Source organism: Zosterops lateralis (assembly GCF_965231275.1).
Source record: "Zosterops lateralis genome assembly, chromosome: 10".
In the NCBI taxonomy this organism is placed as follows: Eukaryota; Metazoa; Chordata; class Aves; order Passeriformes; family Zosteropidae; genus Zosterops; species Zosterops lateralis.
In genome coordinates, this window is record NC_139770.1 from 5,927,509 (window position 1) to 5,952,222 (window position 24,714).

Below are 24,714 nucleotides of genomic sequence, written 5' to 3' on the forward strand. Positions count from 1 at the left end.
TCTTAGCATCTTCTTCTGGCTTCACTGAGCACTGCTGACTGTCAGGAAAGTAATGGAGTATCTTTCAAGTTCCCTCCATGATTCATTCTGAGCTACAATTTCAGTTCATTTTTAGAGATAATCAGGACTCTGAATTGCTTAACCAGATTAAACTGAAATTGAAGAAAATTTAATTTTAATTATAATAGAGTTGTAGCAAAGCAATAGCTCATGCTTTTTCATGTAGCAAATTTTTTGCTTGTTTCACAGCATTCAATACCTTTTCCACATAATTATTGTATTGCTCTTCGTGCAAAAGCCACAAATGAAGTAAAAGCACAGTAGATAATATCAACTCTATTTACAGCCTAAAATAGTATTTTTGCCCTCTGGTCTGGTGTTACTTAAATATTAGACTTGTTTACTGCAGTTGAACTGCAGGTAGTGAAATTGGCTGATATTGTGTAAAGGGGTACTTGAATTTTTGCCTTATAATGAGCAGTGATGGACAAACTCAACTGCAAAGCCATTTCTGTCTCCCTGACTGAAGTGCCCTTGTGCACCAGGTTTGAGAATGAAGTGTTGACTCCATGGGAAAAATCATGTTTGATCTTCGAGTGGCTTTAAATATTTGTTTCTGAGCAGAAAACAGATACTTGAGGGCAAATTGCAACTTTCTTACAGCACCATCGACAGGAAATAGTTTATTATAAAGCTGCAAATGCTGGTTTGCAGTCTTGCATGAAATACAGTACCTGTGACAATAAAGAATGGTGCTACATGGTGTAGAGGCAATCACAACATGAATCATCTGTCACTTCAGCAAAACAGTGCCAATTGAATTTACAAATGTGGCATCTATTTATTTCTACCAGTACTGAGAAGGAGACGAAATGAAATGGAAGTGATGATTACTTGTGACACGTTCCTTTTATGAAAATAACTTCTTTAACTCATGTTGTTGCAACAGACCATGTGTTCTTTTTCTTTGTGTTTCTTTCAGTGAACTATATTTCTGTGTATTTCTTTGTGTATTACCTATCAATATGATGGAGTTGTGAACATGTACTACCTACAGTAGAGCTGGGGTGGTGGCTCACCTGCTTTTTGTGTTTTTGAGTAACTTCAGGCAAAAAAAAACCCATGGAACTGAATTGTGACAGTAAATAGAATCAGAACATAGACAACACTAAGGGCTAGATTCTCAAACATGTTTTGACACAAGTGCTGAATGAACTTTCCAGTAATGATTAAGTAGGAGGGTGCTGCTGTGCCTTTCTCATTGCAAAAAAAACTTGGTGAGGTTTGTGTGGATGCAACAGCACCTCAGAACTCTGCTGACAGGTGAGATTGATGTGCCCAGACTGTGCTCTCCATAAACACATCCCTGGCAGCTGTTCTGTGGTTCCTGTGACATGTGGGGTTCTGGTCTGTGTGTGAGCACATCCATGTGCCTACAGGCCATAGCAGTCTGTGTGGGGTCTGTGCCATAACTCTGCCTTAGAGCACAGAGTCACAGGACCAGGTAGGCTTGAAGAGACCTGCAGGATCGTGGAGTCCAACCTTTGACCACTCACCACAGCCATTCACCACCTTGTCAGCTAAACCAGGGCACGGAATGCCACGTCCAGTCAGTTCTTGGACACCTCCAGGGGTGGTGACCCCACCACCCCCATGGGCAGCTCCTTCCAGGGTCTGGCCACCCTTTCAGTGAAGAAATTCCTCCTGATGTCCAACTAATTATTGAACCAGAAGCCTGTGTGAGATGATTTTACCATAATATCCAGACATGCACACACACAAATTATGAGTCCCAAATACTTTGACAATTCAGGTGTATTTCTGATCTATTTCTGTACGTCTAACTTCAGACATGTCAGGAGTCTTCTTGATATATATGGATGCTGTGGATCTTTGCAACCTTGAGGTCCCATTCTTCAGAGACAGATGTAGTCCTTGGAGATGTCAGAGGAGAATAAATTTTAATAATAAGCTCTTGAAAGGGAGGATGTTTATTAGAACTGTCTACTTTTATGAAGTTGTCAAGATACCACCACTGCAAATATCTGTAACTTTGATGAATAAATGAAACAAGGAATGTTGTGCTTGATACTAACCTTTAGAATAAGCAGGTCTTCTTCTTGGCAGAGTTTTTGCACATAGTTTGATTTATGTGTCTTCCATGGACCTGCATGTTTTTGAAGAAGAGCCAGGTCCTCTGCAGTTTCAGCTTGTGAAAACTTGCTGCAAGCTCCTTGCTATACTTATTGTATTTCACTAGTGATACCTTTTATAACAACAAAGAAAATGAGAGGAGAATTGTATTCAGTGGTTTAGCTAGGGTGCAGTTGTTATGAAGAGCAAGATTTGCATAGGCATTTCTGTCCTTGTTAATTATATTTTGTTCTGGGTATCATTTAAATTTCATTAAACTTCAGGGTAACGGTCAAAATGAAGCCATTGATTTCTTCTCCACTGCTCTTTTGGGATTCTTCTGACCTGTGCTCTTCGTAGAAATAGGAAAAAAAACAGGAATGGATTTCCTGCTTTGGCTGTGACCTGAGTGAGCTCTGCACATTTAACACCGTGGGCAGGAACAAAGGATGGATCAGTGTCCTTCAAATCCTGTGGCAAGACCTGGGCTGGGAAGGGAATGTTCTTTGAGGGAGCTGTAGGGAGTCTGGCCTTTTTATTCCTCTTAAAAGGGGAAGGGACTTGAGATGAGTCAGGGTAAGACATTTGTGTTCATTATAAACAATGCTTAGGGCCTGCCTAGAGAATGGGAAAAGTCTGTGGAACTTCCCTGCTAATATTTTGCTTCTGAACTGCAAAATAACACACATAGAAGAAGAAAAATTTAGAACATGATGCCTATTTTTAAATATTTTGGGTTTGGTCCATAAAGTTCCTATTGTTTTCCATGTTCATTTTTCATTGCTATATCACTATATTTTCTTCTTTGTCTTTCCAAATTTTTTATTCTGTTACAGCATTTGATCTTTTACAGGTCATTTTCTGTTTGAAAACATGACATACCAAACATCACTAACAGGTTCTGCCTGTGTTATTTTATATATGAATATAAGCTAACAAAAAAATATTTATTTCCCCCAGAAAAAAAACTTGATGACACTTTTAAAAATTAGTTTTAAGTAACAATTCAAATTACAATATGCTTATGTTCTGATTAATTTTTCTAGCTATAATTTGTGATAATCTCCACTGTTTGTGGAAATATTGTTCTTACTATTTAGTTTGAAAAATAATCCTAAGTAGCATTTTTTAAAAATATGTGTAGGAATATATGTTTATCACTGACTCAGAATTTAAAACATGGCCCAAAATGCAAAATTCTGAAATGATGCTGCTGCTCTGCTCTTCTTCAACAAGGAATTATTTTTTTCAAGCGTTGCATTATTTTCTATTTTCTTAGAAATTTTCTTTGCTTCTGATCTTCCTGACTCAAATTGTCCTTGAATTTCAGTGAGTTTAACCTAAACGTTATCCAGCTCCTCAACTCTGTTATTTGAACAAAATGATTAATTTTTCATGCTCATCTCAGGTTACACAAGCTCGTTTGAGGATGCAAAGCTCCTTACAAGAGATGGTTCAGAAATCATTTAGGGCCAAGGACTCCATTTGGAGTTTGGAATGAATATTCACAGGAAATGTGCTGTTGTGCACAAAATAAAATCCAGTTCTCCTGGGTGTTTGTAATCGCCTTCTGAAGCTGAATCCAGCACGAGTCAGCATGAACATAATAAAACATTGCAAATACATGAGCAAGTTATTAAGTAAATTAAATACCAGTGTTTATATCTCTGAGGAGCGCTGCAAATAGATTATGGTTTGTTTGTCTCTGTTCTGTAATCCAAGAAATAAACCAATATGTGTTACAAGGATTTCCATAGATTCAGAATTCAGAATTTTAGGAATTTCTGAGCATAGCTCTTTCTCCTCTCTGTGCTATCAACAGGATTAATAGGGGTCTTGAGAACACCTGTATCTTCATTTCAGAAAACTGTCATTTGAGATTGATTTACCAGGATATTTCTTTTTCTTCAGTAATTTTAATCAAATTATTACTGGTACATGACCACATATATCTACTTTATCTGATCTTGAGTGCAAAAGATTAATAAAAATGAACTGAGGACTTGGAACACTCCCACTGCAATCTGTCTTTTTAAACCACTGATTCTTCCCTGTATTTCTTTTGATTGGGTGAAAGCCCTTTAGAACAAGATAAAAGCAGATAGAGAGTAATTTTTTTTAAAAAAAATTATTTTATGCCTTTGATACATATAGTTAGAATTTAATGTGAAAATTAGCATCACTGCAGTTCCAATTGCCTGCTCCACCAAAACAAAGCTAAATGATATTAACAGACTTTGCATTGCTAGACATGCATTATTAGTAGATTTATCTTCTTTTACAAAATTTTTGACATTAATATCATGCAAGTAAAATTAACACTGCGGCTTCCTTAAACTGCTAAAACAGCATATGCATATTAATTATTTATCATTTTCAGCTAGAATATTAGAGGCTTTTTTTTTAAATGGTTTTCTTGAAGTATGCTATAATTCTTAACAAAAAAAAAAAGGGATAATATGAAGATTTTTCAATTATTTTTAAAAATCTGTTAGAAGATTTTGAATTGACGTGCATATCTAAGTGTCACTGAATGACTTTGAGTCCTAGAGGACACAGGTATCCCCTGGAATTGTGGCTTGGGAATAGAAGGGTTTGGATTGGGTTGGAGGAGTTCCTGCCATGCCTTCCATATCCTCATCCAGCTAACCTCTTACTCTGCACACTTATTTAAGAGAACTGATTTTTAAAGTGTGCTGATCTGGTTCATCATATGGCTTCCAAAACAACTGTGCTGGCACAATTAAACTGTGGTGAAGCCAAAATGTGGTTTTAAATGGTTTCAAACAAACCTGGAAGAATACATCAGAGATGTTGATTACTTTGAGAAAAGCATCCTGTACCAAAGATAACATACACAATTTTATTTCATGTCGTCCTCCAAATGTGTACAGACAGCATGTGATTGTGAGTCACTGCAATGTTCGCTACATGCTATAAACAAAATAATTGTCATCCTAAAGCTGTCACTTTCAGTGTTTTCTTATGGATTTTCTATCTCCATTCCACTTCTTGCAGAGCACTATAGGGCTTTTATTATTTTTAATAACAATAAATCTCGTTATTGTGAGTGAACAGGAATCTGTGCTTGTTCATAACCAGAACAAGGATGGTATATGTTACCTGATGCTTGTTCTGGCAGCTGCAAAACCTATTTTGCATAAAGCAAGACCCTTATTTTACTATATTTAGTCTCCATCATCACTGGAGGAAGGGAAATTTTTATCAGTGTCTCATTTCCATGTTTGTTGTTTGTTCCATCTGTGGTGGCCATCACCAGGGTTTAGTTCATGAGGGAACAAGCTCCAAGACCAGCCTGTTAATGTGCCAGAAGTTCCTTATTTCTTGAAGCAATTAATAGAAGACATAATTCATGCAGGAGGTGCTGTGTGCCTTCTTTGCTGCTGTGACTCCGTGGTCCCACTCTACTGCTTGGCTGCCTGGATCAGGAGGGAGAGAATTTTTTTTTTCCCCAATGGAACTGATAACAAATTCCATAATGTGCTTGGCACTTGAATTGAAAATGTTCTGTAATATATCAGTTTTAAAATCCACCTCTGCCAAGCTTAGTTCATCAGTTTGATTTGTGTTCCCTCCTGCACAGACACACACACACATACGAGCTTCCCTCCAGATTTCAGTTCAAGAACATCCTATAGCCAAGAGTCTGGGAAATATATTTTCTGGGAGCAACAAAGAGGTACATTTCACACCTAGGCATGCAGCTATAGAATTCCTGAAGTAGTTTTCCCTAAGATAAAGATTAGAAAAAGAAAGTCCAAATATGTGTCTGATACTTAATAATTCGGGTTGTGCAGTTATTCTGAACATCAGAGCAATTGCTTCAAGGAGTTCTGCTGAACTCCATTAGATTATTACTTCTGCATATTTTAGGAAAGTAAAAGATATCAAATTATTATCCAGATTAGGATATGAATGAAGTGGTTGCAGCAGTTTGTGGTCAGCTTTTTACATGGCTGATGGTTTTGAGTGTTTCCAATCTTTTCACCATTGATTATTTCCACACATCCCCCTTACAGTGGGTCGTATCTATCATCTTGAATTTAATGGCAGTAGAAAGTGCTAAACAGCTGTTCTGCTAATAAGATTATTATGGAAGTAGAATCCAAAATTAAGCACTAAAGTGTTGAATATGCTGGTTTGAGTTCACTATGGATGGCAAACAAAAAGTTGTGCAGAAACCTAAATTAATTATTCTTGGATTTTTTTAATTAAATAAGTTTATTATTAAAGCATCAAGAGAGATTTTTTTGTTTGTTTGTTTTAGTCTTGTAAACCATAAGACTTCTGTCAACCCTTTTAAATATCCACTACCGCTGTTAAAATGTTGGGCAGTGTTGTTATTTTTTTGTCACATGGCCAACTCTGCTGTCTGTTGATGGAGAGTTTCTTTCAGTTCAGTTGTGAGACAGCCATTTGCTAACACAGGAAAACCTGAGAATTGTCTTGTCCTTTCTCCCCTGTTACATTCCATTGTTAGTAGAACATAAAAATATGTTTTAGCTATTTGTAATATGTACAAGAAATGCTCTTTCCTTTTTACGACTTAGTGGTTACACAATTGTACAATACTTAAAAAAGAAAAATTTTACTTCATGTCAGTTGGTGTGGAAATGTTACGTAATGTTGCTCTGTTTTGGCCACTTGTGTGTCATTTCAATTATCAGCCACTAAAAGGGATGAAAAGGGGGATTCAAAATGGTGAGAATATTTTGAAAAGCTGTTTGGTTTTCTTTTTATTCTTGCCATTTTATTAAATATTCTCAAAAAGGAGCAGGGAAATTAATGAGATGGTTTTGCCTCAGTGTGTCAAAGCAGTTTTGCTTTTACACAATACATGCACTGCTCTTTATTCTATGTATCTTAAAAAGAAACAAGAGTGACAGTGTTTTTAAAGTACATTAAGTAGCCCTTAAGACAAGAGTGATTTGCAGTGAGAGAGAGGGGAGTGATTTTTTTTATCTTTCATGGTAGTTAAGCACCTTTCCTTGTGAGGGAGGAAAAAAGATGACAGCAAATTGTGGAGGGTTTTAGTTTTTTCTGTATTAACTATAGAATATTTAGGTTTATTTTAAGGACAACAGAAATCTGTTTAAAGAGGCAGCATTGAGTAATAAATACACAAATTTGCATCCACTCCATTTACAAAATGTTATGTAAACAGAATACAGTGAATATACTCTGTAAAGCAAACCACTATTTCTGTAGGGTTCTGGGTTTTTCCATGTACCAGTGGATGTATTATAATTACTTGGGGAGTTTATCACGGGTTGTATAATATCTTCAGTTTTCTTCTAAACTTTTTGTTAACTCCTAAAGAAAAAAAAATGTTTTTAAAGAATTCTTTTTAACTATCAGCAATGCTAATACAGAATTGAAAAACGTTTTTTAGCTTCTTTCTGAGAACACTCAGTGGTTGTTTCTCTTCTAGGTGCTGCTCAGTGCCTTTCAGCTCTGTATTTTCTGTAAATGTGCATGAACCTTTGACAGGCACAGCCACATCCTCACCCATATCCCCAGTCACTGCACAGTTCTGAGCATCCCCTGTCCATTTGTGGCCATGCATCCTGAAATGCAAGCTGCCACACAGTGCTGTTGTGATTCATCATCTCATGCTCCATTGCCTGGAAAGCTGCTTTGAAAGGCCTTTCTCATGTTGTTAAAATCTCTGATTGCAGAATTTCAAAGTTGGTTTTTTGAGTTTTGTTGGGATTTTTATGGGTTTTTTTACAAAAGAGAAGCAAATGTTTTTCTCTTCCTCCACATTTCTACCAGTGGCTAGTGAAGCAAAGCACTTCAAAACTGGCATATGTTCCACTCTGCAATTCTAGTGGATAATTCATAGAGGACTGAATAAAGACATAGCAGGAAACTGCTTGTTACCAATTCTGCTCTGCAGGCACCTGCTCCGGCTTCTGCTGCTCCTGGGTAACTTTTTTCTGTGCCAGTTATTTTTTTGCTTTTCCTTGCTTGTATTTTAAAGTCTGAAGTTGTGGTCTTCTCCTTGCCATTAATAAAATCCATTCTTACTTCCATTTTAATCATCTTGGAGTGTTGAGCACTATTTTTGTTAGAGGAAGAGGTTATGTGACTTTGGTGAGCAGTTGGGAAGTGCTTTCCCAGAATTTCCTTTTCATAACTGCTTGCAGAACAGCACCAGTTTTTCTGGGTCAGTATTCCGACTGTATCCACTTTCAGCAAGGAATAACAGCTAAAATGAGTTTCTTTGTTCAAAGAGAAAATTTAGGAAGGCAAAAAATATGTCAGTGACTTTGTGAGGTGTAGCAGGCAGGTGCATTTTCTAGCAGAGGTTAAGTGGGATGTGTAGGCTTAATTGAAGGCTGCTTTTTTGAGTTAGGAGAGTCAAAAATGGTCATGGGGACAGTATTGTGAGCTGCTGTAGCTGAAGATTTAATCAAGTAGCTGCTGGATAGCAAAATTATGGTGATTAGTAGTCGTGGTGTGAGTTCAGTACCCAGAGCCTCCCTGTTGCTTCACAGCTCCTTTCAGCTTCTGTCTTTGGTGAGATAAAAGCCAGAAAAACCAGAGATAACCTGATTTTTCAGGGAAATATAAACAGATCATTGTGACTGGCTGCAGGACAGCCAGTGGGAGCTAACAGCTGCTGAATGGTACCAGCAAAGGTGGGGGGAAAGCTGTGTACAAGTTCAAAGCACAAGTAACAGAAATGTCTGTGACATGTCAGTTTAAACATCTTTGGGTTTGTCGTGCCTAATACAGGATCAAGTGCTGACAAAGGACAGTGCAGAATGTGCACTGGGAATGAATAAATGTAAGAATGCCTCTTCCACAGGAATGCATTGCTCTGACTGTTCACTTCAGGCAATGGAGTGACAGAATCATCTTGTTTGACCAAATGTACTCTGTTTTGTCTTTTATGCTCTAATTTATTCCCATCACGGGCTGTGAAGTCCTGCTTGGAGTGTCTATTTTCAGCATAAAACTGTTTGTCAAATTTCTATTAAGCTTAAGGTGAAAAATTAATGAGCCATTCACTTCAGATATTTCAAAACTAATACTGCTGTATTATTAATGCAGCAGAAAGTCAAAGACCTGGGTACGTACAATAATGGCTTGCTGTTCAGTCAGAATACTTTCTTTGGTCTGTATTTTTGGGGAAACATCATTAAAACAGTGGTTTAGGTGATGGAAGGAATTATTTTGACGAATTCTGTCAGTAAACCTTTTAGGCAGTTTTAGTTGTTTACTTGGTAACTTTTTCGTTCTATCTGATCCTGGCAGAAGGTGCCTTGAATAAACACATAATGATGAAATACTACGTTCTGTTCAATCTCCCTTTGAAGCTGGAATTTAAACAAAAATGAACAGAAAGTTGATTAATATAACACAGAACTTCTGAGAGAAATGCAAATAAAAGACTATTTTCATAATACTGAGGAAGCTGTGGATGATCCAATATTTTTGGGCTAGAGAAGTACGACATTGTGACTAACACTGATTTTTCAGTCTTCAAAAAAATCACTGAAATGATGGTAAAATTGTACTTTTACTCAGAACTGAGTGAGATGTAGTGCACAGGTATTACTATGAAATTCAGAAATCTCAGAGCATGTTGTCAGTCCCAGGAAGAGAAGTAATGGAACACTGTAAAATGCTGGGTTAGAGGAGACTGTCCCAGTCTAAGCACTGTGGAAACTGGTACTCAAGGTTTGTGCTTGCATTGAAAAAGAAAACATAAAACACTGTGACTGCAGAAGTAGAAATTCAGGCCTTGCTTTCTGTGCAGAAATTTTCTAAAGTTTTCCTCTTTTCGTGCTCGTAAAATTAACTTAATAATTGATTACTGTATTTTCCTCCTCGCTTTACTGTAATCTCTCTAGGGACTTTCTGAAATTAATAGTGGTTCTAGGCCTGGCAGGGTTACATTGTTAGACTTGCAGAGAAGAAGGAATTCTGCTTCTTGGAAGAGTTTCATGCTATAAAACTAAATTTCATTACAAGCAAAATGTCAAATTGAAATTCTCCTTGAAGCATTTGTTGTTCCCACAGATCCTGAAAGCGCTCCGTGCTCTGAAGGGTTTGGCATCCAGCAGAGAAAGTGCCAACAAGAGTCCCCAAGTTCTTTCAGTGTCTTGGTTTCTTTATGAGGTTACCCTGCACTGTTTCACTGTCACTACAGCACCAAGCCCATGAGTATTTAAAACCTGAATGATGAGGCTTTAACTGGCAGCCCTGGAAATCTCCAGGTGTTTAAATGTGCACTGGGGAGATTGGTCTTGAATGGTTCACTTTTGAAATCTGGTGCACATTGCTTTCCTCAGCCTCCTTAACAGTCACAATTAATAAATGCTTGGCAGAGGGAAAGGAACTCTTACTTTTTTTTTCTTTTTTTTTTTTAAGGCATGTTTTAATATTGATTCCAATAGTACTTTTTTTTCCCTCTGTTAATGGTTGGTCAAGTTTAGTTACTGGAGAATTTTTTAGAAATTAGGTTTGGAAAAGATGTCAAGAGGTCATCTAATGCAGCACCTTCCCTCAGGTGCTACATCCCCCATCAGCCGTATCTGCATCATTCCTAATGGATGTTTGCTTACACTTTTCTCTAAAAAGATTTCAGTTCAAGAGATTTTATCACCTGCCTAGGCAAGTCTTTATGAATTCCTCCTATTAGAAAGTTTTTCGTCCAGATAAATCTGCCCAGAAAACTAAATCTGCCTTTCTATCTATTTGTTTGCTTTTTTTCCCATACTTCAAACTCCATCTTCTTTTGTGAGATGATTCCTTTTTAAATATGGAGGGGTTTCTCCTCTAAGTTGTTGTTGGAAGTGTATCTTTCACAGATTATTCAGGTATGAAGCTCAAGTTGTGAGCAACTGGAGAAAGGAGAGATTTTTCTCATCTGAAACGTTTTGAGCATCATTGCCCCTGTAATACAGTCTCCAGATTGATAAACACTGCTCAGAAAATAATCTCTCAATTGCACCTCTCTGATGGACTTTTTAGGATTCTTTTTGATAGCAGAAACAAACTCTCAAAGCTTGACCAAACTGATTTTCCTGTCAGTTTACTGAAGTGGCAACTTTTGGAGATTTTGAACCCAGACCAACTTTGATGAGACAAAGCTTTTTATTTAAATTATATTTTGAACCAGCTTTACCCTTTCCACCTAAAAATTTGTCTGATTCTTTCAAACTGAACACTGATCACCTTGCCACTGGGTATTAAAGGTGGACAAAATCTTTTGTTTTTCCATAATGAAATTATACAATTTTTTACATTAGGATTAAAGGTATACTATAAAAGGGTTTCTAGAACAAAAAGAAATAAAATTGAGGATGTGTGTATATTTTTTTCTTTATACTGTGGTTCAGTAACAACAGTCCCGGTGGTGGTTTTATAGAAATTTATTTGAAACATGCTGCTGATGGCTGATAGCTTCCTCCCTTTGTGCCTGCAGCCACACGGGATTTAAAGGATGCTTTTGGGTAGTAAAGAACTCGATGTTGACAGGAAATATGGTGTTTGTTTCACAGAGGTCTCGGAGAGAGCCCTGGTGTTCTGAATCTCTGGTAGAAGGTTTGGACACGATTCAGCAGGGGCAGGTGCATTGTCGGGCTTTGAGGGTGTTGCAGGTTGTGTTTGGAGCTGTGTCCTGCCCCAGGCTATCAGCCTCCCCTCCTTTTCCATGGTGGGCTTTGCATCTGCCAGGAGTGTTCCTGCTTTCCATGGCAGGAGATGATCCCCATATCAGGCCAGCTGAAATAGCTGAGAAAAACAGGGTTTTTTTCTGAAGTGTTTCAGAGCATTTCTGTGTGCAAAGTAGGTTTTTTCTGCATTCCTCCCCTCCCCCCTCAGTTCTGTCAGTTGGTCTCCTAAAATATCTCATTATCTCATCAGAAGCCTTTCCATGATCAAATGTTAGACAGGCGTGTGTGTGGAAACTCACATTTTTTCAGTTAAAGGGAGATTTTAATATTTGCATGAATCTGCTGATGTTGAGAGGTTTGCACTATGCCTGCTTAAGATGTTTCAGCTGTAAATGAAGTATTCAGATTCTTTCTGATCCATACCTTTCTCCACTCAATGTGTCTGTTTAGTACCTTCTTATTCCAGACCTCCTTCAGCTCTTCAGTTCTTACTTGATTTTGAAAGCTATTGCTGATCAGTACTTTTATTTTTCAATGATTGCTTTAACTACACACCAATTTAATTTGTTGTGTTTAGTTCACAGTCTAATATCTGCTTGGACTCTCTTAACAGTTTCTTTCTTGTGGAACTATTGCCCAGATACAATAATAGGTACTTGTGATTTTGTAGTACATGTTCTGGAAGAAGCTTTTTAAAATTTATTTTCCAGTATTATAAGCCCAAAACAACAGCTGCTTATCTAAATCAGTTGTTTTAAGCCGTGTGGCAGAGATTTGCATTTTTGTGTTCGGTTTATGAAGGAGAGAAATCTAATTTTCATTTACTAAATTGCTCTTCCCTTTCTGTTGTTCAAGATGGAAGCTACAGGCAAAATTGCCCGAACCTCACAACGCTGTTGGTACAACCAATTTCTGCAGTGCTCGCCAGAAAACTTGTTTCCCTGCCTGAGGACACTGCCCAAAAGGACAGGTGTACACCCCTCCAAGTGCCAGCTGCAGGTAATGCTCTTCAGATGCACAATTCCAACTATGGAATGTTCCTCACAGACTCCAAATCCCCTTCCTACAACTGTGCAGCCAAGAGGTTTAGCTGGTTATGGGGTATGTTTTGCTTGGATACTTTTTTAGAAGAGGCTGTGAACAGTCTAAAAATTATGTTCCTAAAATCTGATAGATGGAAGTTGTGGTTTAAAAAAAAATTAATAATTGTAGAAGGCATTGAGCACTAATTATTAATATTGACTTAGAACCTTCTCTGTGTAGTTACCATCACTAGGGAGGGTTTGTTAAGCCTTGTTGTACTCCTAATAATTTTAACATTAAGGCATCAGTAATAATTATGTTCTTCTGTGGAATTTTTTTTTTTTTTTTTTTTTTTTTTTTTTTTTTTTTTTTTTTTTTTCTTTTCTTTTCTTTTCTTTTCTTTTTCTTTTCTGTTTCTGGAATAATAACACTTAAATTCTAAATGTGGCTCTGTGTTCCTTAAGTTGCATATTCTATAGAATAAACAGAGTGTTGTTACCTGAAGCTTTTTCTCTGAGTTTCACCAGGAAAATAGACATCATGGTAAGAACAAAATGCCTTGAGTATGAATGCATGATGCCAGATGAATGCATTCATAGCATCTCCCTAAAAATAATGCCATTAGCAAAGTCATACAGATTATTGCCTGAAAAAACTGATTGCTGTATAGGAAGGGAAAAAAAAAAGTAAGACTGCAGTCTTCCAGCAAAGATACTGCAGAGTGTTTCAGCGATGGAACATCTCCTAGAGAACGTTCTGGATGAGGTGCATGTTTAAACAATAATTCTTCAGTAACCAGTCCTCAGTTTTGTTTTGTACCTGTCTATCTTTCAGGAGAAAAAGTGGTGTATTTCATTATAATGCTATTTAAATGAATTGATTTGAAGCTGTGATCTTGGAAAGGAGGAGGCAAATTAATTTAGCCACTGTGTCCTGTGATGATAACAGTAAAAACAAATTTTAAGGGCAACCAATGTACTTTCATGTGCTGTATCCCTTGTTTATTGCTTTTGGAAAGTTACTGTGGAAAAGGAGTACAATACAACAAGTCATAAAAAAGGTTGATTAATTTTATGACTTGTGTTAGCATTTGTAGTTATACATACTAAAAAGGAAGGCAGAAGACCTCATGCCTCATGGCTTAAGTTGTTGTGGTGAGGCAGGACAATTGTTCTCTGTGCATGGCTGAATAGATATTTTTAAAAATGAACTTTTAATTTTAAATATGATTGTTCAAACAACCAGTAGAAAAGGGGAAAAGGCCATTTTGGAAGGAACAAGTGTTTAACCATTCCAGGTAGGATGCATGAAGCTTGTTAGTATTGAAGGAATTTTCAACAGCTGAGGTGCCTGGAGCAAAGCCTGATTTGGGCTGGAAAATGACACTCATTTTAGAAAGATAAAAGGCTGCAAAATGTCTGTTCTCAAAAAGCTTTGTCTGGAGGCCGCAGGACAGAATTACCCTAAAGGGCAGCTTACTCTCCTTTTTCTGTGACAGGTGTGGCATGTCTGTTTTATTTCCCTGAGAACACAGGAATTCTGTGAGAGGAGAATTTCTGGAAAGAAGGAATATGCCAAGCCAGCAGTCTAGTGAGAGCCAGTCTATGTCTGGTTTACTCTGGGTGAACACAACAGCTTGTGTCTGATTTCATGTAAAGCTTCTGAACCACAGTAATTAATGGGGGATTTTTTAAAAAGTCTTAATTTATTGAGAAAATAGAGACTACAAGAAGCCTTATATAATTCTGTAATGTATTATGGTATATTTTTCCTTGCATGGTGAAGCTGTTGGTGTTCTGGAGCGCAGAGTGTGCTGTTGTTCAGTATCAGCCCTAATGGAAGAGATAAAAGACTGGTCTTATGATAAGAAATGGTGTGTAACTATTTAAGACCAGTAATAACTAAAGGGATAATGCTGAGGACAGCAATGCATTTGAGAAGGGTGAAGGTTGAATTTGCAGTCTTCCTGTTGATTTGGAGAAGCTTAGGAGAGAGATTTCACTTCTGACGTAGGACTCATCACTTATCTGTCAAAAGAGGTGAATGAGCAATTCAGATGATTGGTTGGCTTAAAATTTGTTAGGATAAAATTATCATCATTCTCTCATCATTATGTTTCAAAAAGCTGAACAGCAGATTCATCGGTAATGATTAAACATTTATATATAGTTTTCTCACATTGCTGCTTTTTTTCCCTTAGCCTTGCAGTTTTCAAGAGACAAAATGTGACAGAGGGGAGTGGGAGGATGGAGGCAAACATCCCACATAGATGGAATGCTCAGGACCTACAAAGCAAACAGTGGGAATTGAAGTCAGCTGTTAATTTTGTATTAGATGAAGTCAGTAATTAGATTTGTTTTTTGTTTGGTATGGTACATTATTGTTAATTCTCATTAATTTGAAATTCTGTGCTCCCATGAACTTTTTCCCAAAGACAGGCAATTAGAAGGAATTTCAGAGTGAACTTTCTATAGAGAGACTGTAAATGTTTGAAGCTTCCTTTATTTTTTACCAAGTCTTACCAGGATATTTGCTGGAACATTGTGAAGATTGTTGTAAAACTAAAGCACTCCTATAAACATAAATGAAGAAAGTCCTGCTGTGTACAGTGAACTGCCTTTGTTGTTGTTAAGTTTCCCACTATTTGGGAGATTGCAGTAATGTATGAATTACCCCTTTTCAATTAAACTCTTGAGTATTTAATGTAAATCTATCTAATGGCAATTGCTTTACAAAGAGTTTTTTGACACTAATGACCATATACTTTGGTTTGAATGGAAATCCTGGAAGCCTGGTATTTAAACACATTAATGTTATGTGTATAATTTTTCCCTTTGGTTTTAAGTGTCACTTTTCATACTCAACTTGATTAATGTCTGAGAAGAGAGAAGATGAGAAAGGTCCAGGATTTCAGTAGTGATCAGTCTCCAGGTGTCTAGAGCATCATCCTTTTGTTCCATTCTTCTCTTCATTTCTGTTGCTGGTGACTCTTGGAGATAAGGATTAGATGGTCATTGGTATAACCTGCTATAGCCAGACCTGCTACCTGCTCAGGACCTGCTACAACCTCAGTTGGTAGGAAGTGCAATGCAAGTAATCTCACTTAAACATTCCATTTCTTAGCACTTCCTAATGCCTTTTCCTGTGCAATAGGTGTAAATTTTTTTATATTTTAACTTCTGAAATTATAAAGCCAAAGCATGAATAGTTTAAGTAATTTGAATGATATCAACCACTGTGTGAATAATAGAGCCAGGTATACAAAGACTCCCAGCATTCTGCTGCAGACAGTAAAATTACTCAGATCAAAATGCTTTTCTAGGTAGAGCCTTTTGATCTTTTGTAACCTTTTTTTAGTCTACAAAATACAGTCACTGATCAATAGTGAATCATCACAGTGACTGCAGTGCAGAGCTCTGTTGTAGGCTGCAAACAAATCTACCTCCTGTGACAAAATGGGTGAGTGGAACAGATAACCAGACCTGACTGGTACTGCAAAGGTTTGTAGCACAACACAATAAGACTTTATGAGACTTTGAACATCTATTTTATGTAATTCCACGTGTCAGATGTTCATTATACTGACTTTATAGTTGACTCTGATCATGCAAAATTTGAATCATTAATTATACGAAAGGAATAATTGGAACAGTCTGTTACTTTCCATATTATACGTTTCTCATCCAAGATAAATAAAGTTCTCTGCCAAGTGCTGCACTAGTGCAAATCAAGCCTGTCTTCTCTTCAGTCAGAGGAAGGGCAAGGAGTGATAAAGATTATATATTCCTCCTGTTAAACTACAGCCTTGTGATAGTATTATATGTGTTTCTCCTTCGTAGTTTGCTACCTGTCAGAGAAAATAAAGACTACCATATTTAATAAACTCTGGCTGGGCCATCTCACACTATGATATCAATATGCAAACAACACCATAATTTCTGGGTATTTGGACTATGTTAAACATGAATCCAAGGAAGCAAATAGAGAAAGATGCCAGCAGATTGTGTGGCAGTGCATGTTGCTGTATCTACCAAATCTGGAGTCATTGTACAGAACAGTAGAAATATGACAAAGTTCTGCAGATGTCTCTTACTGGCATTTGAAAGAACAAGTTAAATAGGGAACTCTGATCTAATTCAGACATCCTGTATATGAAAACTTACAGACATTTATACCAATACTCTCAGATTTTCTTTTCATGATCACTTTAATCTGTTCCTTTTTTAAGCAGAAGTTCATGTGAAGAATTAAGCATGAACAGTGTGAAGCATTTTTAATATATCTTCCCTCTACTCCCACCTGAAGCCTCAAGAGTTCTTCTACCAGGATTGTAAATGATCAAGATATGTTTTCAGAATTCTGTTCTGTGCCAGTGTTTTCCTCTGTGATGCTTTGCTTTTGATCACTATAAAGCAGGTAAAGAATGAAAGTAGTGTGAGGTTATGAAATTCAACTACACCATCTGAAGCATTTTCAGCTCTCTTTGATGTTGACTGTGACACATTTATTCTGTATCACATTAGGCCATCCTAGTTTAGAGCCTCCTTTAAGGACTTTATTCTAGGCATTTCTTATTTCAAAAACTCTTCATCTGAAGAGTTTTATTTCTGGATTCCTCACTGTAGGTCAAAAAAAGATGATCAAATACCAAGGAGTTTGTTCATTAAGCTCTTCATACTAAGATTAGGCTTGGAGAATCAAGATCTATGAATATTTGAGAATAAGTTGTCAGAAGGCAACTTAGTTGATTAATCAAATACAAACCTATTAGAGAAAAATTTTAGAGATATCAGATTTAGATGGTGTATTGTTTATAGACAAAAAAGTGAGGTTTTTTCGTTGCAAGGACATCTGTCTAGGAGTTCTGACATATTCCTGTACAAATAGTTCTATACCTCAACAATACTGTACATTGCATAGATTCAGTATTGATTTTTGCATATGCAATTTTATAGTATCACACAATATTTTTCTGAGATTGAATACATTATTAAGTATATACTATTGTATATTTATTCACTTTTCTATGTATACCATGTTGCATGTAGTGTTTTTTGTAGGTCCTGCTGTTACATAAATCCGTGTGGTGATTATATTTCTTCACTTAAAGTTCTATTTGAACTTGAAAACTGACATAAAATACATAGCAAATAAAGTTTTCCACTCAAATTGACATGATGAATTGAATTGTCAAGTGCAGTTTTATGCTGATTACTTCAGCTCAATTAATGTCCCCTAAGTCACAGGAGCATGGATGTTTGATGGTGTTTGAAATCTCCAGTTCAGTTGCCATTTCAGACAGATTCATATTTATTCAGGTGTTGATTTCAACAGGAACCATCTCAAAAACTGCATTACTTGAAGTTATTTAATGTACTTTATTTCAGCAGTCTACTGAAATAACTTTGGGGTTTATGATGCAGGAGTTATTCTATTGAAATCCTTGAATTCAGTTAATACTTGATTTTTCTACACTGCAGTTAAGTGTGCATGTAGAGAAACCTTTGTCAATTATAAGCAAAGATATTGTCGAATGAGTCCAGTTTTCAAACCTGAGTCCCTAAAGATGCTTTTTAAAATCCAGTACTCAAATGCTCAGAAAACTGTCTGATGATGGGTGTTTAGCATGATCAGGATTCAAAAATTTAACGAACTTATTTGAAAATAAGGCTCAAGCTTTTACTTCTCTATGCGTGAGCATGGGACAAAGTTAAAAGCGAAAAAAAAAAGCAACAAGCCTAACTCATGTTCTTTTAACATAAGTACTGCAAATAGAAGGTTTTTCACATCTGAAGTACTAAAATTGTCAGTCAAATGAAGGGGAAAATAGCCATGGATTTCTAGAAACAACTATGTAAATGTGAGAGGATAAGGGGGTCATTTTGTATGAGATATCTGAAAATTGCAGGTCAGGAAATAAATAAATAAATAAATAAATAAATAAATAAATAAATAAATGGTAAATATGTTTGTGCTCTTCTATTCCAGAAGTAGCTTTTAGCTTACATAAAGACAGAGTATCCTGAATAATGTTAAGGTAAAGTCTCCTCATAGCATTCCAGAGAATATAGTTTTTTTTAAAAAAAAGGAGAAAGTTGTCAAGATCCTTAAAATACAGCATTAGCACGAGAGGTTTGTTGTCAGAACTGTTTAGAGGGGATTAAATTTTTCTTCTACTCTATACTCCAAAGAGTAGTTTCAGCCTTTTCATCTGGTGTTCTAAGCCTTTAAGCCCAAGTCACTTTAAGCTGACTACTGTGTTACATGACTATTAACTCAAGTATCTGATTTTAGAATATGGGTATTGCCAGAAGTTAATTTTCTGTGTCTTTATTGTCAGTTGGAGACAGGAGAGCTGATGTTGATTAAGGAAAAACAGTGAAGTCAGGTGTCTTCAAAAGGATTTATCTTCTTTTTGTCTGAGAAGGGCCCTAAAGGAACAAACATCTAAAGTGTTGTAGGAAAAGGAAAGGAAATCAGTTTTGACTTTAAAATCTCTTTTTTTAAGAAGAGTAAATTGGCTCTAGAATGTCTGTAGGTGAGAAACAGCAGCAAGAAATAACTTGCATAGTTTAGATTAAATTTAAGCTGCTTAATCAACATAGATGGCTTGAGCTGTTTTCACTTGTTTTAAAAGATTCTTTTGGGCTCCTTTGGACTATTTTTTAATTAATTTTTTTAAAAAAAATTCTCAAATAATATCTGTGGATTTTTTGAACAAACATGATTCATTTACATGGCATTAATAAATCTTACAGTAACTTACATCAGAAGAGCAAAGCTGATTACGTGACAAATCAAAATATTAACATGCTGTGATTGGTGGTTGCAAAGTCATGTGCCAGGGTTTATTTTTAATTTATTGCTTGGCTTGCATTTTCCTCACTGCTTTGTTCAAGCAAAACCAGAATTGTCATAGAGAAGACACATCTGCTGATAACAGAAGAGGTTTTGTCTGAATAAAAAATAGAATAACTATTGCTAATTGATTTTTAAATGAACACTAGCAGTCGGCTAGCTTTTTTTAAATACCAGTGAAGACCAGTGAATTAAAATATATTGTATTTTATTTTAAGAAAAAATTAAAGTAAATTTACCATCAAATGAACCCTGAAGGACAGTAATGATGTGTTGGTTTTGTTTCACATGTTGCAGTAAACTCCCCACTCCCATATTCTGTTCATCTCAGAAAACAAAGCCTGGGAAAAAACTGTTAGAAAATAGATCCGTGGTGGGATAATAGCCTGGGACACAGAGAGCAAAATCATCTGTGGAATATTTTAATTTTGTTGGAGCGTTCATGGGTGGAGGAGAATCTCCCTGCAGGTCTGGGTTCAGGCTCTGGTCCTTGGCAAACAACTGCTACTTTTTAAGTTCAAGCAGTTTAAGACATTTTCGTTTCTGGGATAGACAATGTGACCTTTCAGATGAGCTGGATGTTAACACAGTCTGTTATCATGCAAATGGAACATTTGGAAGGTGTCACCAGCTCTCCATGGTTGGTTGTTTGGTTTCCACTGTCACAAATTGCAGGAACTCAGGTAGTTTCTGTGTCCCACCTTCTTTTAATCTCTTTAAACTCAGATATTTGCTCTACTCTGGCTTTATTCTGTCTACAGTCTCAACTGGCATGGCAGAACTGGCAAGTTCCTGATATTTTAGCAGCTTTTGAAATCGTTCTGCCTTTGTATTTGCACCATTTCTTCATCTGGTGCCAGCTAAGCCAAAAGCCCTGGTTCCTGCTGGCTTGTGTTCCCAAGAGCATCACCAAAGGCTCTGCTGGCAAAGCTCTGGGGAGGTCTGACTGTTCCATCTGATTTAACACAGGGGCTTTTCTCCAGAAGAAAATGTAATATAAAACAGGTATAATTTTGTGAATGTTATTGATGGATTGACCTAGGTGAAGGATTGGGTGAGGAAAACCTATAAAGATTAAGGCCAATTTCATTATCACAGAGTTATGCAAATCCTACTCTTTTAAAATTTTTTTACTGTTGTATTCTGGCAGCATTTATTGAGTGAATTCAATGATCTTTTAACTCAAGGAGTAGAGATCTCTTTTGAGATTCCATCTTTGAAGCATGCTGCTAAAATGGGAATAAGAAAATAATATCATACTTTGTGTTTTAATCTGTTGTTCCTATTCAAGTTTTTTTTTTAACCTTCTCATTTTAAATGTGGTGTTTTTTTTTTTTTTTTTTTTTTTTTTTTTTTTTTTTTTTTTTTTTTTTTTTTTTTTACCATATGTGGAATTTATATCTTCGGCTTGTATGGTTCTTGGCTGGGTAAATAAGTTTAACATTTTCTTTTTTTTTTCATCTTTTAACAGGCAAAATAACAATCAGTCTAAACATTCAGTCTGTCACAACTTACAAGACAATTTCTAATGTCATTGGATATCTAAAAGGAGCTGTATTTCCTGGTAAGTGTCCCTTTGTTGTATTGATTATTTGTTTCATGATGGGTGGGAGTCATAGCTGGGATCAGGATCCTGTTTTGCCAGATAATTCACTAATACAGGGAAAGAACAAGAGTTCTTTTTTACTCATTTTGTGATCTGTGACAAGACAGAACATGAGGGTCAAACAGTGAATGAGCTGAAGGGGATATTGTAGTTACAAAAAGCATGTTTTTACACAAGAAGCAGGTGCTGCACCTGGACCACAGAGAATATCAGTAGTTTGTACCAAAGTAATTCATTGTGTTATGGTTTTAATTTTAATATGGTTTTAACACTTGCTCCAGCCTTATTTTGTGTCTCAATCATGCCTTAAGCTAATTTTATGCAATTCTATAAATAATAATTAGTGCTCTCTATGTCTGATGGTCGAACAATAGGACTGTAAGTGCAACTGAGACATAAAGCACAGCTCCCCTCTGTCCTTTGATGCTGTACATAAATAATGTCATAATCAGGATATCATAAGATCATTTTGAGATTATTTTATTAGTGAATTTACCTAAAAGGTGAGGGGTTTCTGCAACATGAATGAATGCTGTTGCTGGTTACTTAAATGGTGCAAACAATTCCTAGTGAGCAGGTGATCATCAAAACATCATCAAGCTTGCCTTAATACTTTTTTATTGGGTTATGATGAAAGAATGGAAGTTTATTTACAGTCCCTTAGGCAGTGGGCCGGTCATTTCATATTTTAAGTAATGGAATGAAGGAGGTGGAGAAAATTTTATTCCTGTTGGTGAAATAATGACTCACTTTTGTGCATGCAGAACTGTATATTTATCACTAGACTATTTTAAAGCAACAGAGGAAACAATTAGCAAAGTGAACTTAATTTCTATGAAGGATTTAATTTTCTTCATGAATCTGAAGTTACCAGTCTGCTATTATTAATGTTTTGCAAATAGCTGTCATGGAGTTGGAAAGGCAGAAACTGCCATGTTTAGACATTCTGTCTTCTGAATTGTGAAACAGAAGCAAGAAAAATAATAAAAACTGTGCTTCAATTTCTGTTTAACAAGTTTTCTATTTTCTCTATACCTGAACACTTTGTCTTACTATTACATTTTTAATCAGAAAATACTTTTTTGAAGGTTGTCCAATATATGCTGAACTTTAGGAATCTAAGGAATAAATAAGTGAAGTCAGTAGCAGTACCCAGATGGCAACAGTTTGTCCCATGGATGTCTGGCCCAACAAGAGCCATAGCAACTGTCTTCTAGTATAGATACAAGTTAAATGTCTAATATTTTATACAGAATTAATGTTAAACCTTGGTTTCTTTCTCCGCTCTTCCTGGTTGACAGTACACTCATTCCTCCTCAACTGCTTTGAATATTGCTGTTTTCATGACATTGATTCTCTGTCATTTTGATGGGGTTTTGCTCATTTCATATACATGAAATAGTCACCTTTATGTTCACAGAAGTGCAGGAAGAGGGCAAAATTTATCTTTAGTGCTTAATGAAAGACTGCAGAGCATCACCAAGAGTAGAATTTATTTCTTCTTGCTTAAAGACCACCTAACACACCCATACAGGCAAGCACATCTCTGTAATGGTGACCTTAGCTGGCATTTGATCTCAGGAGTAGGAACGAGCATCTGAAGTGTAACTAAGACTTTAAAATATTTAGGAGTAGATGAAATGTGATAGTTGGGAGAATTTTAAAACGCAGAAAACGTAACACTGATTTTATAGCTCTATTGGACATGGTTGAAGATAAGATGTATAACAAGAAAAGACAGGATGTTTTTAATCATAAATCCCTGTTGTTCAGCCCATCACTAACCTGAACACTATCCTATCTTATCATCTTCAAGGGTATCTGATGGGTAATTTTTTCTCTGTCTCTAGTTCAATCTCTTTTTTTCTTTTTTGCCATGTGATTCTGAGAAAGGACAGCTGCTGCCTCTGCAAGCAGGACCATCCTTTCTCCTATGCTCTTCCTGCAGTCATTTCCTTTAGGGTGTTGCCTCTATTTGAGGGAGGGATGTGCAAAGATGAAGAATTTCAAAGGAGGCATCAGCTGTTATGTTTTGCCCCTGCTCATTCAGCTGGCATCTCCAGCAGGAAGTTGATGCTTGTGGCTTCTTCTCCATCAGAATACCCTGAATTATTTTAATAAGGTCTCTCTCCTCTCACATAGTCTGTTCACAGAAATTATTACACAGGCAAGCACTGATCCTGTCTGATCCCCCTGTGCTAGAGGCACTTCCTTTAATGCCCTAGAGGCATGTAAGGCCATTCATTTTAGTTCCTAATTTCTGTCAATAAATGAGTTGAAGATCCTATGTTTTTCATTGTCAGTACAACCTATAATTAAGCATTCTTGGTATAAGTTGCAAAATTATGTGATTTAGATTTTTCTTTGTTACATTAAATTATTATGTAAGTCTGGATTGACACTTGGCATATCTGTTTTTAGAAAGAAATTCTTGTTCCCATACCTACACACCCCCAAGCAGCTGATTGAAAATATTGTGTTGTAGGTACATAACAGAGCCTCTCTTTGAAAAGCATTTCTGATTCCTTATTAAACAACATGTTCAAATATTTTGTTGAACAATGCTGGTAAAACTCTGGTTTGATAGAGAAAGCTTTTATAATCAAAGTGTTCCATTAATATTGTTTCTAGGCAGCAGTCACTGCAAAACATACCAAGTAGATATTTTAATTTTATAAGCAAATACAAAATGTGGGCAACTATCTGTTGCTGCATTGTGATCAATTGACAGAAAGTGAATGAGTTCACTTGGTTAAAGAAAAAAAAAAGAAAACTTTTGCACTTTTTGGAATCCAAATGACACTCAGGGATTGCTGTGGGTCTGGCATCACTGTTCTTCTCTGTTAATAACTGTTCTTCTGTTGTCTATTGGTATCCTGAAACAGGGAAAGAACACCTTTACAAGTCTACATCTGGGCCAGAAGACTTTATAAAATATCAGGGCAAAACCAGTAAACAATCCTTCAAAGAGTGTTGTGCATTCATCTCACACAGAAGGTCTGATAGTTTAACAGCTCATTCAGAATAACTCTGCTTCAGCTTCTTGACAGGCCTCAGTCACACCAGTCAGTCATGTCATTTCGTAACACATCATTGGTTCTGGAGTAAAATAAAGTTTGGTGGGTTTTTTTTTCCCTTGTGAGTGGTATTAGGGTTATATATAATGCCTTGAGAGATCAAGATTTAATTTTATTTCTCAGGAAAAAAAGTTAATTTGTTTTTTGAGGTCTTATTTTGTGAGTAACCAGAGGCATATTCTCTGTTTCAGGCTGAAACTTTTTGCTTTTCATTCTATGAAATCCTTTCTTCCAGCATTAACACAGCTGCTACGTGTGACTTACCATTTCTGTATCATTCATTATCTCTACCCCTCTGTCGTATCTCCTCTCTAAACCTGCAGTCCAGGTATTTTAATGTCTCCTTCCAGGGAAGGCTAAGTCCTGA

General features: G+C 36.4%; 1 protein-coding gene across 7 annotated transcripts in view; it reads left to right on the top strand.

The window, feature by feature from the left end:
• NAALADL2 (N-acetylated alpha-linked acidic dipeptidase like 2) overlaps window positions 1-24,714 on the top strand; it is a 423,667-nt gene that overhangs the window by 298,217 nt on the left and 100,736 nt on the right. For all 7 annotated transcript variants that reach the window (XM_083868730.1, XM_083868733.1, XM_083868731.1 and 4 more), the window contains 2 exons: window positions 12,639-12,782; window positions 21,136-21,228. In XM_083868730.1, the coding sequence (XP_083724856.1) occupies window positions 12,639-12,782; window positions 21,136-21,228 (237 nt within the window). The remainder of the gene's footprint in view (window positions 1-12,638; window positions 12,783-21,135; window positions 21,229-24,714) is intronic.